Here is a 12,802-nt window from a genome sequence, read left to right as displayed (position 1 = left end):
ATTGAATCAATGGATGGTGGATGATAAATTGATGAAACGGTAGGACTGCTCATCTTCACGATTTGGAAGTTTGACGCAAAGTCAGGTTCATTCAGTCCTTGGGAGTATTGCTCTCGTCTTCATTTTTGCCCGACCGCTTCCTTAAATCTACCCGCAGCTTAACCAATTTGCTCCTGGGACCTGTTCAAACCTCCTTGAGGCTACTCAGTCTCCCTTTCCTCTTCTGGCGGAAGCGGCTCATCGTCCAGCACGAAGGCTTCATCCAACTCGGCGTCCTCGATGACTCGGAAACTCCCTAAACCCTCAGCAGCTACGGTGCCGACGAGATCGACCTGTTCCTCGTCGCCCGTGTCCATCGTCGCTCGCTTAGTATACGGCGCCAGTGACCAATCCTTCATCAGTATGCCCTTGGAGATTTTGGCAAGGCGTACTGCCCAGATGAAGTCCGAAATCACCGAGCCTCCAAACTGCTCCGACTTTCCACGGGCTACCGTGATATTACCCTTGGCCGAGGCAACTGTCGGGACATCTCTGCAGTGAGTTTGGTCACAAAGGTCAGCTTGAGTCCTTTGAGCCACAATATCACTGAAGAATATTCAAATTTCTTGATGGGTTCGGGCAGCGAATAGAAAATCAGGCACAGTATACAAGCACTTACCCTTCAAGCTCACCACTTGCCTCAGAATGCCTCGACTTGGATGTAGTCATTTTGCCCTTGCGGGCCACTTTGACACCGGTGACCATGAACATGGACCATGATTTTTTGTCCTTGATATAGTTTGCCAGCTTATTACCTTCGAGGCACTCAGACACATAGATCCTGTCAGGTTGGACGATATAGGTGTCGAGCTGGTCGTACTCCTCCCAGTGCTCGACCTCGTGACGGAAAAGAGCCTGGGCGCTCGCTTTTATCACCAACCCCATTGCCGCAGCAATTGGCGCTCCAGCTCCTAAACCACCGCCTGTCTGGGCTTCCTGTGAATCCTTCCACTGGAAATGGAGGGTGCTGGACTGATAGACCTTCATGTTGACTGGGAACTCCTCAATCTCGCCCCTGTTAAGGGGAAAGTCCAAGTTCTTGAGGTCTGAGATGAAGTGCCCCAGGCAAAGGGGGCTCGTCTCTTTGCTGGTTCCCATGCTGTCATCGTCTTCCGGCCGATAGTCCGGCTGACGGAGCTTGAACCAGACTTTTTCCATGAGGAGATGGTTGAATTGGCGAAACGTTGGTGTCGAGCAGGTAGTGCCTTGCTGATCTCTCTTCCTCTCCCTCTGGATGCTAGATTAAATGAGAACGAAAATGAAAGGACAAATAAAAGAATGACAGCAATGCAAGGCCATTACACGATCCCGGCTAGCTGAAGAGCCAGCACTCATGCAGTGCTAGTCAAGCAGCCGTCAGCCGCGTTCGCCCAACCCGTACGGAGTATTTCATCCTCCGCATTTGTTAGGGCCGCCTAACCGCCCTCACTGTGGCTGAGGCGTCAACTTAAATGGATGGGATGCGCAACCATGGCACATCGAGACAATGTTCTGAACTGCGCAGGAAACGTCCTGAGGGAACCAAGAAAGGCGATCAGCCAAATACTCTTCGACGGAGCCCGCGTCTTGCGAGCTCGATCGAGGTGATGGATGGCGTTTCAGGTGACTGTCCCACTCAGTAAAAGTAGGAGGTCATGTACAGCAGTAGCGAGAACGTCAGTCGCTGCCGACGTCAACGTGCCGGGTACAATCTCAGAGCGCGGCTGCACAGTTACCAATGCCGCAAAGTGCCCGTTCCTCTTGGGTGCGGTTCCCCAGCCATAGTGCCTGGGTACTCATACCTACAGGCAACCTCGAATACTCGAGAGTGAAAAACATACTTGCCATAGATGGTTTGATCCTAGAGTGTGAGCGAAGACTGCGTCAACCTGAGCTTTAGCTGAGCCTCATTGAGGAGCCTTTGAGCGGGATGCTGAGCCGAGGGTTTTGTTTCTGGCCCCCAGTTTCACGCACTTCGACCTCTATCTATGTACAGTACAATGCAAGTAGTCGCGTCAACCTAATCGGGGCTAGTTCCTATTCTCGTCACTGCCTGCGCTCGCGCTCCAGGACTCAATGGTAACAGCCCTCTGCAACTAACTAGTCTCTAGTCCTTTTGACTAGTTATTTCCATCGACAGAGACCTGAAGGATGGAATCCTGATACCCGGCTATCGGCTTCACTTGCCTACCAGGTAGGCCCGTGACTTCTGAGATATACTCACTGCACAGCTTAATTCCCTGCTGCGGCGCCGCTGCCTAATCGCCTGGCGCATGGCACTCTTCTCCCCAATCCTGCCACAAACGACGCAAGCATTTAACCTCTTCGGACGGTTCTGCGGTGTTATTCTTCCAGCATGCTCCCAGCGCCCCGGAATTTTCAGACGCGTTACGGGAGGGACGAGATGATGATCCCAGTGGTAGGCTTGAAGGGTGTCTCTGAGACACAAATCTGCGAGGCGGTGCTCTCGCCCTAGCACATGGGCAGCCCAGATTCATCCCATTTGAAGGCGCTGGAAACCACGCACTTTGGGCTGCGAAGCACGTGCAAAAGGCCAATATAGTGGATGTTCTGCCTGTTCAGCCTGTTCGGTCTATCCTGTTACGGCGCTTAGAACAGGTATATCACTCATTCATTTCCAACTTACCAAGACTTTCACTTCCCACAGTCTGCGTTAAACTAATCAAACAGCAGAACTGGGTGTATCAATTGTGAGACCAAACCAGGACAGCGATGCCGTCGGAACGGTACGTTTTCTCCAATGCCGTGTAGCTGTCTTCATTCTAATTTGTGCCGTTCAAGGGCCTCATTTGTGCCGAGGGAACGAAGGAGACCAATGGTCCCGGAACCTTTCCCGAGCATATCGGTTTCGAGACAGTCAGTCAGCTTTCTCTTGGAGCCGATGGCACGGAGATGGTGTAAATTTTGCCCGATCCTTGACATTCCGCTGTACAGAGATCAACTGAACGAGGCAAAACAACAAGAGCTGGACAAGAGTGCAAGCGCCTTGTCTCTGCGAGCAATTGGAAATACTCTATACAAAGCATCTGAATTCTGCTGGGAAGTAGATGCCTGGCGGTTTGTATTCAATTCTATTTCGGATGATAAGAGGCTTCGAATGTCAGTCTCCTTCTATAACTCCACCATAATCTTCTAAACAGACGCTGACTTGATAAAAGTGATAAGAGACCTTATGAATTTATCGTTAAGGATGAGCATGATAACGTGTCTGTCGAACAGCGAATACCAGACGCAACGATGGGGCTCAGATCATACGATGATTTTGACATTACCCACGGCTTCAACTGCCACGTCACCGATTGTACTGAAGACCACAGTGGCATGCAGCCAGACCGCACACTCTTACAGGATCGTCTCGTTGCGCAAATGATTAATCATGAAGGCGGGCTGATAGTCGACGGCGTGTGGGGGAAGACTGATATTCTCTTCCCTTTTGCTGTTTACGAGGCCAAGAAGGGAGCGACAATTGAGCAAGCTAGAGACCAAATTTACCACGCTTGTCGGGTGTATCTGGCGATGCTGGACGACTTGGCTCGCAATCCTGCCAATGTAAGTGAATACCAATCGAGAGAGAGCAAAAAATATCAACTCTTCGCGTTTCTCTCGTGTGGCGCTTACTGGGAAGTATTTGTCGCCTGGCACTTCCTCAATGAATGTGTACGTATCCCTCCAAATCCTCGCACCGTCGAAATCTGACGCAACCCAATCGCAACAGTTCGTGGAAACAATTTGGACTGGAAACATCAAGGAGTTCAGTCGTGCCTACGATCTGATATGTATTGTCAATCAAATTCACGCTTACGCCATCAGTGAACATCGCAGCTTTGTCATTAAACATTTGGAACCTTGGTTGAGTCGTGCGGAGTCCTTCCGTGGCGCCCAAATGGATCTGTCGCCTCTTCCCTCCGGCGAAGACTCTGTGGAGTCTCTAGAGAGCAGCCCCAAATGGTTTGTGATCAAAGGCGCGTCGAGGAGGGCTTTGAGTGCCAAAAGGGCCGCGACCCGCATGCGCAAGAGGAGGAGAGAAGAGCTTGAGACTGATGCTTCGGACGAACAGACATCGCGTAGACAGACGCCCTGAGGGAGAAAACATCTCGCTCCTGTCCGCATGCTGCTGTTGGAATTCAAAGAGAAGAGAATGACCAAGTGATCATGGCAAGCAAGAGATAGTGTGCAACACAGCTCAAAACTGAGGCCCTGGGCGGCGGCCCATCTAGACAAGATATCACCTCCGCCTTTCAATATGTCGAAGTGTACATATTCCAGTAAGGAATCGAAGGATTTTCGGACGTGGAGTCAGTTTTGTTGAACATACTCCAATAAACGAACAGACTCTCGGCCACAAGCCAAAGTTACGCCAAAGAAAGGGTACTAATTACCCTCAATAGCCAAAGAAGTCGGCGGCCTGGACACGGGCACTTTACCCGAAAGCGAACATCGCATATTGTGTAATACTGTAGAACTGGGGAACCAGGGGTCCAGTTTACAATCTGAGTTCCTGCAAAGGTTCACAGCTGCGCTCACGCGCCGCAGGTAATCTACATGTATGTACAATGTATGTATCTATGCCTAGTGGCCTCAGGGACCTGCCATGCGCGCATCCGGCGACGGTGCAGCTACGGCTAACATCCGAAGTGGTCCCTAAGCAAGTTCTCGAGGTGGGAGCGTTTACTCGACCCAGTCGCTGAGCACTACCTGGTTACCTACCGAGGAAAGTGTTTTCTCAGACCCCGGTACGAGGACTAACTAAGGCAGCTAGGAGTCTCCGATACAAGCAACGGCAGGGACTTTGCGTCAGTTGGTGAGCCTCAACATTGGCATACTTGTGCCTACAATACCTACCCTACTCTACCTGACCAGTAGGTCTTATTTTCGCTTTGTGGGCCATTATGGCTGGCAGCATTGACCAGGCATTTACAATACTCGCACAAGTAATAACTCACCAGGGGTGATAGGTGGCTACGAGTAGTATCGTTACATTTCCTTTTTCTTTCCATTCCACTCCCAGGGTCAGGGATCCCAGGGTCGATGCGGCCCGTCAAAGTCACGCGAGCTAGAGCCAGCAGTCGTGTCTCTGTGCGCGACGAGGCATCCATCCGTAGTGGCGTCCACTGACCGGGCTTCCATCAACCCCTCAATTGTTATGATTTTAATGATGGGATGACCTTTTGCTCGTATAACCACGCAGTTTACCTGATTGGTACGTCCAGCAGGTCCCTGGTACTCGTACCAGGGTTTGTACCGAGTAATGGGGTGCAAGGGGTGAGAGGGCGGGGGCGGTGTACAGCAAAAGTTGCCTAACTAGAGACCTGGAAGGTTATCTCGCAGTCTGGCAATCTATTATCTGAGGTATCTGCTGGTCTCACAAGCCCCCAACTCAACACTCCCGGGTGTGATGACGCTAGGCTCGAGGTAGCTACAAGTACGAGTAAAACACGGCAGCCGAATGGTGATTTGTGCCACTTATCGTGCGGAATGGACGCCACCTGCGCGTTGACATCACCCTCCTCCTGGCCCTAGCTCGTGGGCGTTTTCCTTTCTTTGCAGTTGCCGGCGCCCGGTGGAGGACGAGTCTTGAGGGTCAACAATAGGAATGCCAGAAGTGTGCTTCGACCATCTCATGTAAGTAGACTTCGACGTTGTTGACGGCAGTCTGACTGTGTCTCTACCATCTTCACGAGTCTGCTCTTCTCCCCCTTAAGACATTATGGCATTAGACTCTCACACTCCGGTTCGGAAATCTCGCGTGCGACCCTGTGCTGCTCAAAGACGTCATCCCGCAGGCCAGGGTCAGGTAGAAAGTTAGACGCCGTACTGACAGGCGGGAATAGGTACCTCGTCCCTCATGGCAGAGAGTTGGATGACTTATAATCAGTGATCACTGATCAGTCCCTACGGAGCAGCAGCGAGGGGCGGCCACCTTTTCTTTCGGGAGTCAAAGCCCCCTCCCACTCTGCTTTTCCGTTCGCTGTTTGATTCAAAAACCACACATGGAATGGACTGAGCATGGCCGCAGAATCATGGCTGTTCTTGTAGCACCAGCATGCCGTCAGCTTGCCATGTTCCACTTCAGTGATCGCAGCGGCGCCTGCTATATTGATAGCTTGATTGCGAGTTTGTCTGACGCGATGCAGTTGGGTAGTGTTACTACGCAGGAGGAGAAGGGTGTAGAGTGAGGGTCGTTAAGGTGGCGGGAAGGAGGCGCTCCTTGCGCGCGCATCTCCCTATGGCCATCGGTTCGTCCTGAGTTTGGGTCTTATGATAGTCTATTGGCAGCTATGTCATCAATCCTCGGAAGCGTCGACAGCTCGTCTGGTCCCTTACAGGATTATCGTGGACATTGTTGTGAATTCAGAAGACACAGCTGACGCCAGTTGTAAGCTTCATTGTATCGACACAGTTGGCGGTAAAGCCAGACCGGGGATCTTGATGGACAGTGAGCCCATCCTCGAAGGAGCCCGCATGAGCGCTGCGTGGGAGGCTTTCTACGTTAGTGAGGTTCACGCTGCAAGTTCGACAGCGCCAACCAGGGCCCTCGCCGGCCTTAGGAAGACGCAGCCGTCCCGCGCCCGAGGAGGCTCCATATTATACTGCTTCCGTGATTGAGGACTCGCCGCAGAATTTTTTTGCAGCCCTTCTTCCGCTTTGGATTTGTATTTGTCGCCGTGGTGTCGACGTTATTACCCCTCAGCCTTGAGAACGATATCTTGTCTTCCTCCTTGCCTGGCTCTTAAAACTTTTCATAAAGTTGTCTTCACAACAGGACCGAGACTCTCTTTTCCCTGTCAATCGAGTGTTCTCCTCCGATCGCCCGCTGGGTTCCTGATCACTGCTGTTGACCTTTTGGCATCGCTGTGGCCCCGCTTGTGTCTCATTCCACTGATTGTGACTGATCTGCATCTACCGGTGCGAGATCTTACGCGAGTTGTCCGCAAAACCGCCAACAGCTCCCCAACCTCGAGCAGCCGATTCTGCCGAGTTCTGAGGGGATCGTTTCACGTAGGCCGCGGAAGGCAGAGATTGGATAGCTTGGAGGTGTGTATTCGAGTCCGCGTAATACGAGTATGTGAATTACCACACCTTAGAAGCGCACATCAGTGGGAGAACTTGAGAAACCCAACCAGTGATGGGGTTTGCCCCTCCTTCCGAACCCTGTACTGACTGGGTTCTCGGTAGCAATTCAGCCTCAAAACAATCCAACGATCGCGTCGAAGGTGTGTCTCTGAATTCCCCATACCTCTGGTCTTCCTCAACTTTTGCGACACGCACACGGACACCCTCGACACCAGCAGTTGTATGATTCGCGTCGTCGCCTGATCCAGGGACTTGTGAGAGACGTGGGTTGTACTAGCTTTGAGATCAGCGCTCTACGTCCAGGTCCGTTGTACGTCACTTTCCTTTCCCGGAGATCCAACCTCACACCTTCTTGAGCCCATTACGATCCAAAATCCCATCATCCATTTTCGTTTGGAAAATCATCGAGCCTCTCCTTTCACTGCATCCATCCTCGTTCGATCTTCAGCTTGCCCGCCAATCCCAGCCTTGTTGTCCAGCCTTACCTGGTCAACCGCTGTATGTCCTTGTCTTTCTTATTGGGCTTTTGCCCGTACACCTCTTAAAATCTGTCTCCTCCTCAACTTTTGCCTCACGGTCTCCGACTCTTCTGTGGTGTTGTTGTTCTCGCCGTCAAATGCTCAAAGAACCAAGCATAGATCAAAAATGCTGACAGGATGCACTACAGGCCGACTGTAGCACCAACCGCCATTTCACCTTCCAATTGCGATACCGACTAGGAGCAACAAAAAGCTAGTCGTGAGCAAAGTCCGATACGTCTGAAGTTCGATTAAAATTCGGCAGTTCCAACCCTGTTACTACACAATCACCGTCAGAGTTTACAATCAAGATGTCTGAAGAGGTGAGCTTACCCGTGATAATTCCAGGTAGATGAACACTCCGAGAGAACGCAATGTCGAACATCACCCGCCCTCATTTTCCTCGCTTTTGTCGCTGATCTGCTCTGCTCTGCCTGTATAGGGAGATTTCGATTTCGGCGATGCCGTTGACAAGGCCACCTTCGAGCAGATTCTCGATATGGACGAAGAAGATGAACGTGATTTCAGCAGGTCAATAGTCTTTGGGTTTTTGGAACAAGCGGACACGACATTTAAGAAAATGGACGATGCGATGTGAGTTGGCTCAAACACATTCTACTTTGATCCGTGTGGGCGTGTTATGGCATGCTAATCAAATCATGTCATCTATTTGCAGGGAGGAGAAGAACCTACCAGAACTCTCTAGCCTCGGCCATTTCCTCAAAGGATCATCTGCTACACTAGGCTTCACCAAAGTCAAAGACGAATGCGAGAAGATTCAACATTATGGTCACAAGAAGAATGAGACTGGTGAGGTTGACGAACCTGACGAGGCCAAGTGTTTGAGAATGATCGGTGAAAGTCTTGAAGAGGCCAAGAAAGCGTACAAGGTGGTGGAAGGGCTCATGAAACGATTCTACGCAGAGTCTTGAAGCCTGTTGACGACTTTCCTACGACTACGCCTGCAGCTCATAATGGTGGCTGTTTTGGTATCAATCAACGACGTTGGGCTTGTTACAGAATGTGAATTTCGAAGAAATTTGCGATGCATGGACTGGCGTGGACTACCTCCCTCTTGCCAGAGGACGAAAGATTCTTTCCTTTCAGATTAGATCATTGATACCGAAACTTTGATATCCTGTGTTGAGGGGCCACCTTGCACAGAACAAGTTTCAAGCAAGGAACAGACTGGAAAAATTGCGCTTCATGTCGTGACTGGTTTTGTGGACGTGGAGTGGTCGCCATTGCAAGCTAAGTTTCCTTCCTTTCCCTCTCTGATCTTGCGACCATTGTTACATCGAATAGGCTTTTCTCGTTCTTTGATTGACCTTGCGACTTTGCTTTTATTGCGAATGTTACTTCGAGCTCATCCACCGCGGATCCTTCGTCAACATTCCAAGTCCAGCAACAACATGGCGCTCGCACCAACGCAGTACCATCGTTTTCAACTGTCATTTCGTCCTTCTTCCGATCAAACCCTTCACGTCGAATGTCGTGCGAACGTGGGGTTATGAGCCCGGCCATGAACGAATACTAAGACATGCATTGCGGCAAATCAACCATTAAGATCAAATATAAATTGTGAATACCACGCTTGCTCTCGATTGCCAGTGCCTGCGCCAGCGCCAGCGCCCCGCCGTGACACGATTTGTTAAGGGGTGCTCGACAATACTCGGGTGCAGCCAAAGTTGATAGTCAACATCCTCGATACAGCAATACTGAACTTGTTATTTGTTGTACAAGTTAGCAGACACAGTACGCCAGCATCCTCGCGATTTAGGCATATTTGGGAGTGATGCGATACTCAGAGAGAGTACCGCCAGTATTGGTCCAAGATGCGAATGGGAAGAGCTCAAGGTCAAGGAGCAGGAGCGCTTTGTTCGATGGTGCACGGAAAGAAAGCATTAGATGTTGTGTCTAACGCGGTGTGAAGCTGGAGGTTGATGTGGGTATGTGCATGATACTTTGATAGAGGGAGAGAGGCCGCAACAATATTTCCACCAGAAGACAGAACTCACCCAGGCTGAACAGGGCTGTTGTTTTGTGTCTAGTAAGAATGACGAGAGGGGACTCAAGATTATGGCTTCTAGATTTTCTATTGTCAGCACCGTTGTCGTTCACTGAGACCCTGTTCAGCTGGTTGAACGATCGACGTCGAGACCAAGTATGTGAGACATTCTTCCAAGTGATGGTACATTGACTAGTAAGGTATGTATCTAGGTAAGTCATCATACAAGTACCTGGCCTTCGAGACGTGACTGGAGTTTACGCCCCAGTAGAGACTTGGTCAAGCATATCTGGCCAAATCTCCGTCCTCGAAACCGTGCTTCTGACGTCCTCAAGAAAACAATCAGGTGGCCCGTCGAGTGTATTGCTGCTGCTGGGGCTAAGTTGAACGAGCGGCCTAACCCTCCCTCCCTCACGTCGCCCATCCTCCTGAGTGGTTCCTCTTCAATCCAAATCTCGACCGCTGTGTCAGTGCCGCAGGGGCTATCTGGCCATGTCAGTGCTATAGGTCCGCCTATTGTACCCGACGGAGTACTGGGATATCTGATTCAAGACTCTCTCTTTTGCCTTTCCCTTTTCTTGTCTTGACCAACCAGCAATGTCAAAAACTTGTCACGTATTCAAGTGACGGTAGATGGTGTCATTCAAATAGCCAAAAAAAATAGAGTAGAAAAACCACCTGGGTAGCAGTTCGGAATGGCCATGAAAGAAAGAAGCAGGGGAGCCAAAAATGGAGACTAGATGGGAACGCTCTCAAGGGTACTTGTCCTCGTACTTAAACGCATGCTCGTGTATGTACATGTTCACGCTCATGCTCACACTGCGCGCGTGTCGCTCACTCGGGCTTGAGCGTGATTGTACGAAATACGTTCCCCGACGGCGATTCCCAGAGGGATCTGGGCATCATATGTGGTCGTAAGACGCCGGTCTTTGAGGTTGAGGGTGTTACACGTTCAAGCCTGCCCTCCCCCAGGGTTGGTCACCGGTAGTACGAGTTCGCGGAGGCGTGGCACGTGGCTACTAGTTACTGAGGCTGAGGTTCAGCCTTGCTGCACCATTCAGCCTGATCACTTTAAGTGATGATGATGATGATGAGCCCTACGGAGGACTAACAAACTAACTAGTCAGTAGTACAGCCTTACAGGGATTATTTGACCTAAAGGTACCGACTGTTATTTATGGTTTGGGAACCGCGCAGACGCACGCACCACGTACGCACGCGGCACAAACGGCGCCCCCATGCAACCTCGGAGTACGGGAGTACACAAAGCACGCGAGAGCAATAAAATCTCCCGCGAGGCTGAGTTACGTTGAACACCAACAAGATAACGGGGAGGGAAAGAAAAGCCGAATTTTGTTAGCTTCGACGTCTAAAGGTTGTACATACCACAAAGGGGGAGTTACTTTTGTATTTATGGATACCGAGTACGTTACAGATGAACTCACCCTTCGTTTTCTTATTTTTTTTTTCCTTTTGCAGGTACTGTAACTCAAGACGCCACCACCACCACCACCACCACCACCCACGGTCCACGGTCCACCAGACTCCGGATGACGAACTGCGCCTAGTTCTTGGTTTCGTAGTACGGAAGGTAACAGAGGTAACTTACCGTAGTTAGTTTGGTGGTAGCTACCTAGGTTAGTAGGTATCTAGGTACAGTACTCTCCAGTAGGTAACCTGGTAGGTACAGTACTACTACAGTACCTACTGTAACTACGGGTGTAACTCTCACCTGGACCTGACTACGTCAGTCGGTTAGACTGATGAGGACACGCACACACAGAGCACAAAAACAGAAATAGAAACGGCTCCCCATGTGAGGTGGCCATAGATTTTTTTTCCCTTTTTGTTCACACCGCCCAGGGTCCACGGTACACGGTCCACGCAACCCGGGGTAAGGGGGGAAACTCTTTCGTGCATGATGCATACACGAATGCATGTAATATGCACATCATCCGAAACCAAGACTAGTTAACGTACGGGCGGTACTAAGTACCACGAGCGATCAACAGATCAGCAGACCGGGATCAACGAGATCAACAACCACTCGACTCTTACCAAACTTACCTCGCACCCGGGCCGGGAGGGGGGGTTTGATTAAATGGAACGACCTACCTCCGGCGAACTACTCGTACAATTCCGCTTTACCGGGCCCTGATGGCTGGGCTGTGAGAATGTGTGAGAGAGAGAGAGAGAGAATTCGGGGAGAACTGGAGGAGTTTCTGTAAAAATGACTACTCCGTACCCACCACCCACTTGACAATTCCCCTGGGTCTTGGGTCAGGTCTTGAGGCGGTAAGGTAGGAGAGGCGAACTACGGAGTACACGTACATGTGCACGAACCGAAGAAGCGACAAAAGAGGAAGGAAAAAGGAGGACTCGTAGAGAATTTTACCTACACGACCCTACCGACCTATGGTACCTAGATATGCGGCAACGCACGTCGTGTGATCCGAATGAAAGACAGACAATACCCCGACGAGGGGCGCCGACGCCGAAGGACGAAGACACGGCGTGGCAGCATCAGTCCGTCTAACTGCACACAAGATCGCCCCAGCGACTGGGTGCTGATCACGTCACCGTCGCCGTCGCTCGCGTTTCCGTGTACAGTAACACCTCGATTTGGCAGAGTATCCAGACAGAAGGCGGGGGAGAGACGAGCAAGAAAGGGAGAAAAAGGAAAAAGGAAACTCGCTTCGAGAGAGAGAAAAGAGAGGGACGGCGTCTGGAGGGCCCGGCCGGTCTGGACTTCTCGACCCAGGATTCTGGACTCTGGACTCTCTTCACAGTTACGAGTTACTACAATGAAACAGTACTCCTGGCTCCAGCACCGCCCGGTCGTTCCAGCGCCACGAGAGGACCACAACAGGACCGACGACGCATCGGCCTGACCTAGAGGCTGGGTATGGGGGTGGGCGTTCGCCACTGTGAAGTTGGTGGTGGTGGTGGTGGTGGTGGTGGTACATACGTACATGGCATGGTGACTTGCCGTTGTGTGGCGTCAGTCATCCCATTCACCACGGTCCACCGTCACTGCCGCCGCCGCCGCCGCCGTCATCATGATCAACGTGCCATTTTGTGAGATAAAAACGCCCTAGAGAAGATAATGGGAAAGAAGACTCGCAATCAATCAAAAGATTAAGCCTTCAGCGTGATAGATAGG

The 12,802-nt window shown here is 51.0% G+C and overlaps 3 protein-coding genes across 3 annotated transcripts; 2 read left to right on the top strand and 1 right to left on the bottom strand.

Moving 5' to 3' along the window:
- Window positions 1-200: 200 nt before the first annotated feature.
- On the bottom strand, window positions 201-1,197 carry PV08_07585 (uncharacterized protein; the record flags this gene model as incomplete). The annotated part of the gene is made up of 2 exons (XM_016381914.1): window positions 201-531; window positions 659-1,197. The coding sequence occupies 2 exons, from the start codon at window positions 1,195-1,197 to the stop codon at window positions 201-203; spliced, it is 870 nt and encodes a 289-aa protein (XP_016235016.1).
- Window positions 1,198-2,751: 1,554 nt separating this feature from the next.
- PV08_07584 (uncharacterized protein) lies at window positions 2,752-4,120 on the top strand (the record flags this gene model as incomplete). The annotated part of the gene is made up of 4 exons (XM_016381913.1): window positions 2,752-2,765; window positions 2,821-3,138; window positions 3,198-3,696; window positions 3,755-4,120. The coding sequence occupies 4 exons, from the start codon at window positions 2,752-2,754 to the stop codon at window positions 4,118-4,120; spliced, it is 1,197 nt and encodes a 398-aa protein (XP_016235015.1).
- A 3,822-nt stretch (window positions 4,121-7,942) lies between these two features.
- On the top strand, window positions 7,943-8,563 carry PV08_07583 (uncharacterized protein; the record flags this gene model as incomplete). Its single annotated transcript, XM_016381912.1, has 3 exons — window positions 7,943-7,954; window positions 8,074-8,225; window positions 8,308-8,563. The coding sequence occupies 3 exons, from the start codon at window positions 7,943-7,945 to the stop codon at window positions 8,561-8,563; spliced, it is 420 nt and encodes a 139-aa protein (XP_016235014.1).
- Between the last annotated feature and the right edge of the window lie 4,239 nt (window positions 8,564-12,802).

The sequence above is a fragment of the Exophiala spinifera genome (genome assembly GCF_000836115.1).
Source record: "Exophiala spinifera strain CBS 89968 unplaced genomic scaffold supercont1.5, whole genome shotgun sequence".
Classification (NCBI taxonomy): domain Eukaryota; kingdom Fungi; phylum Ascomycota; class Eurotiomycetes; order Chaetothyriales; family Herpotrichiellaceae; genus Exophiala; species Exophiala spinifera.
Note: the sequence above shows the minus strand (reverse complement) of the source record. Positions and strands in the feature narration are given on the sequence as shown.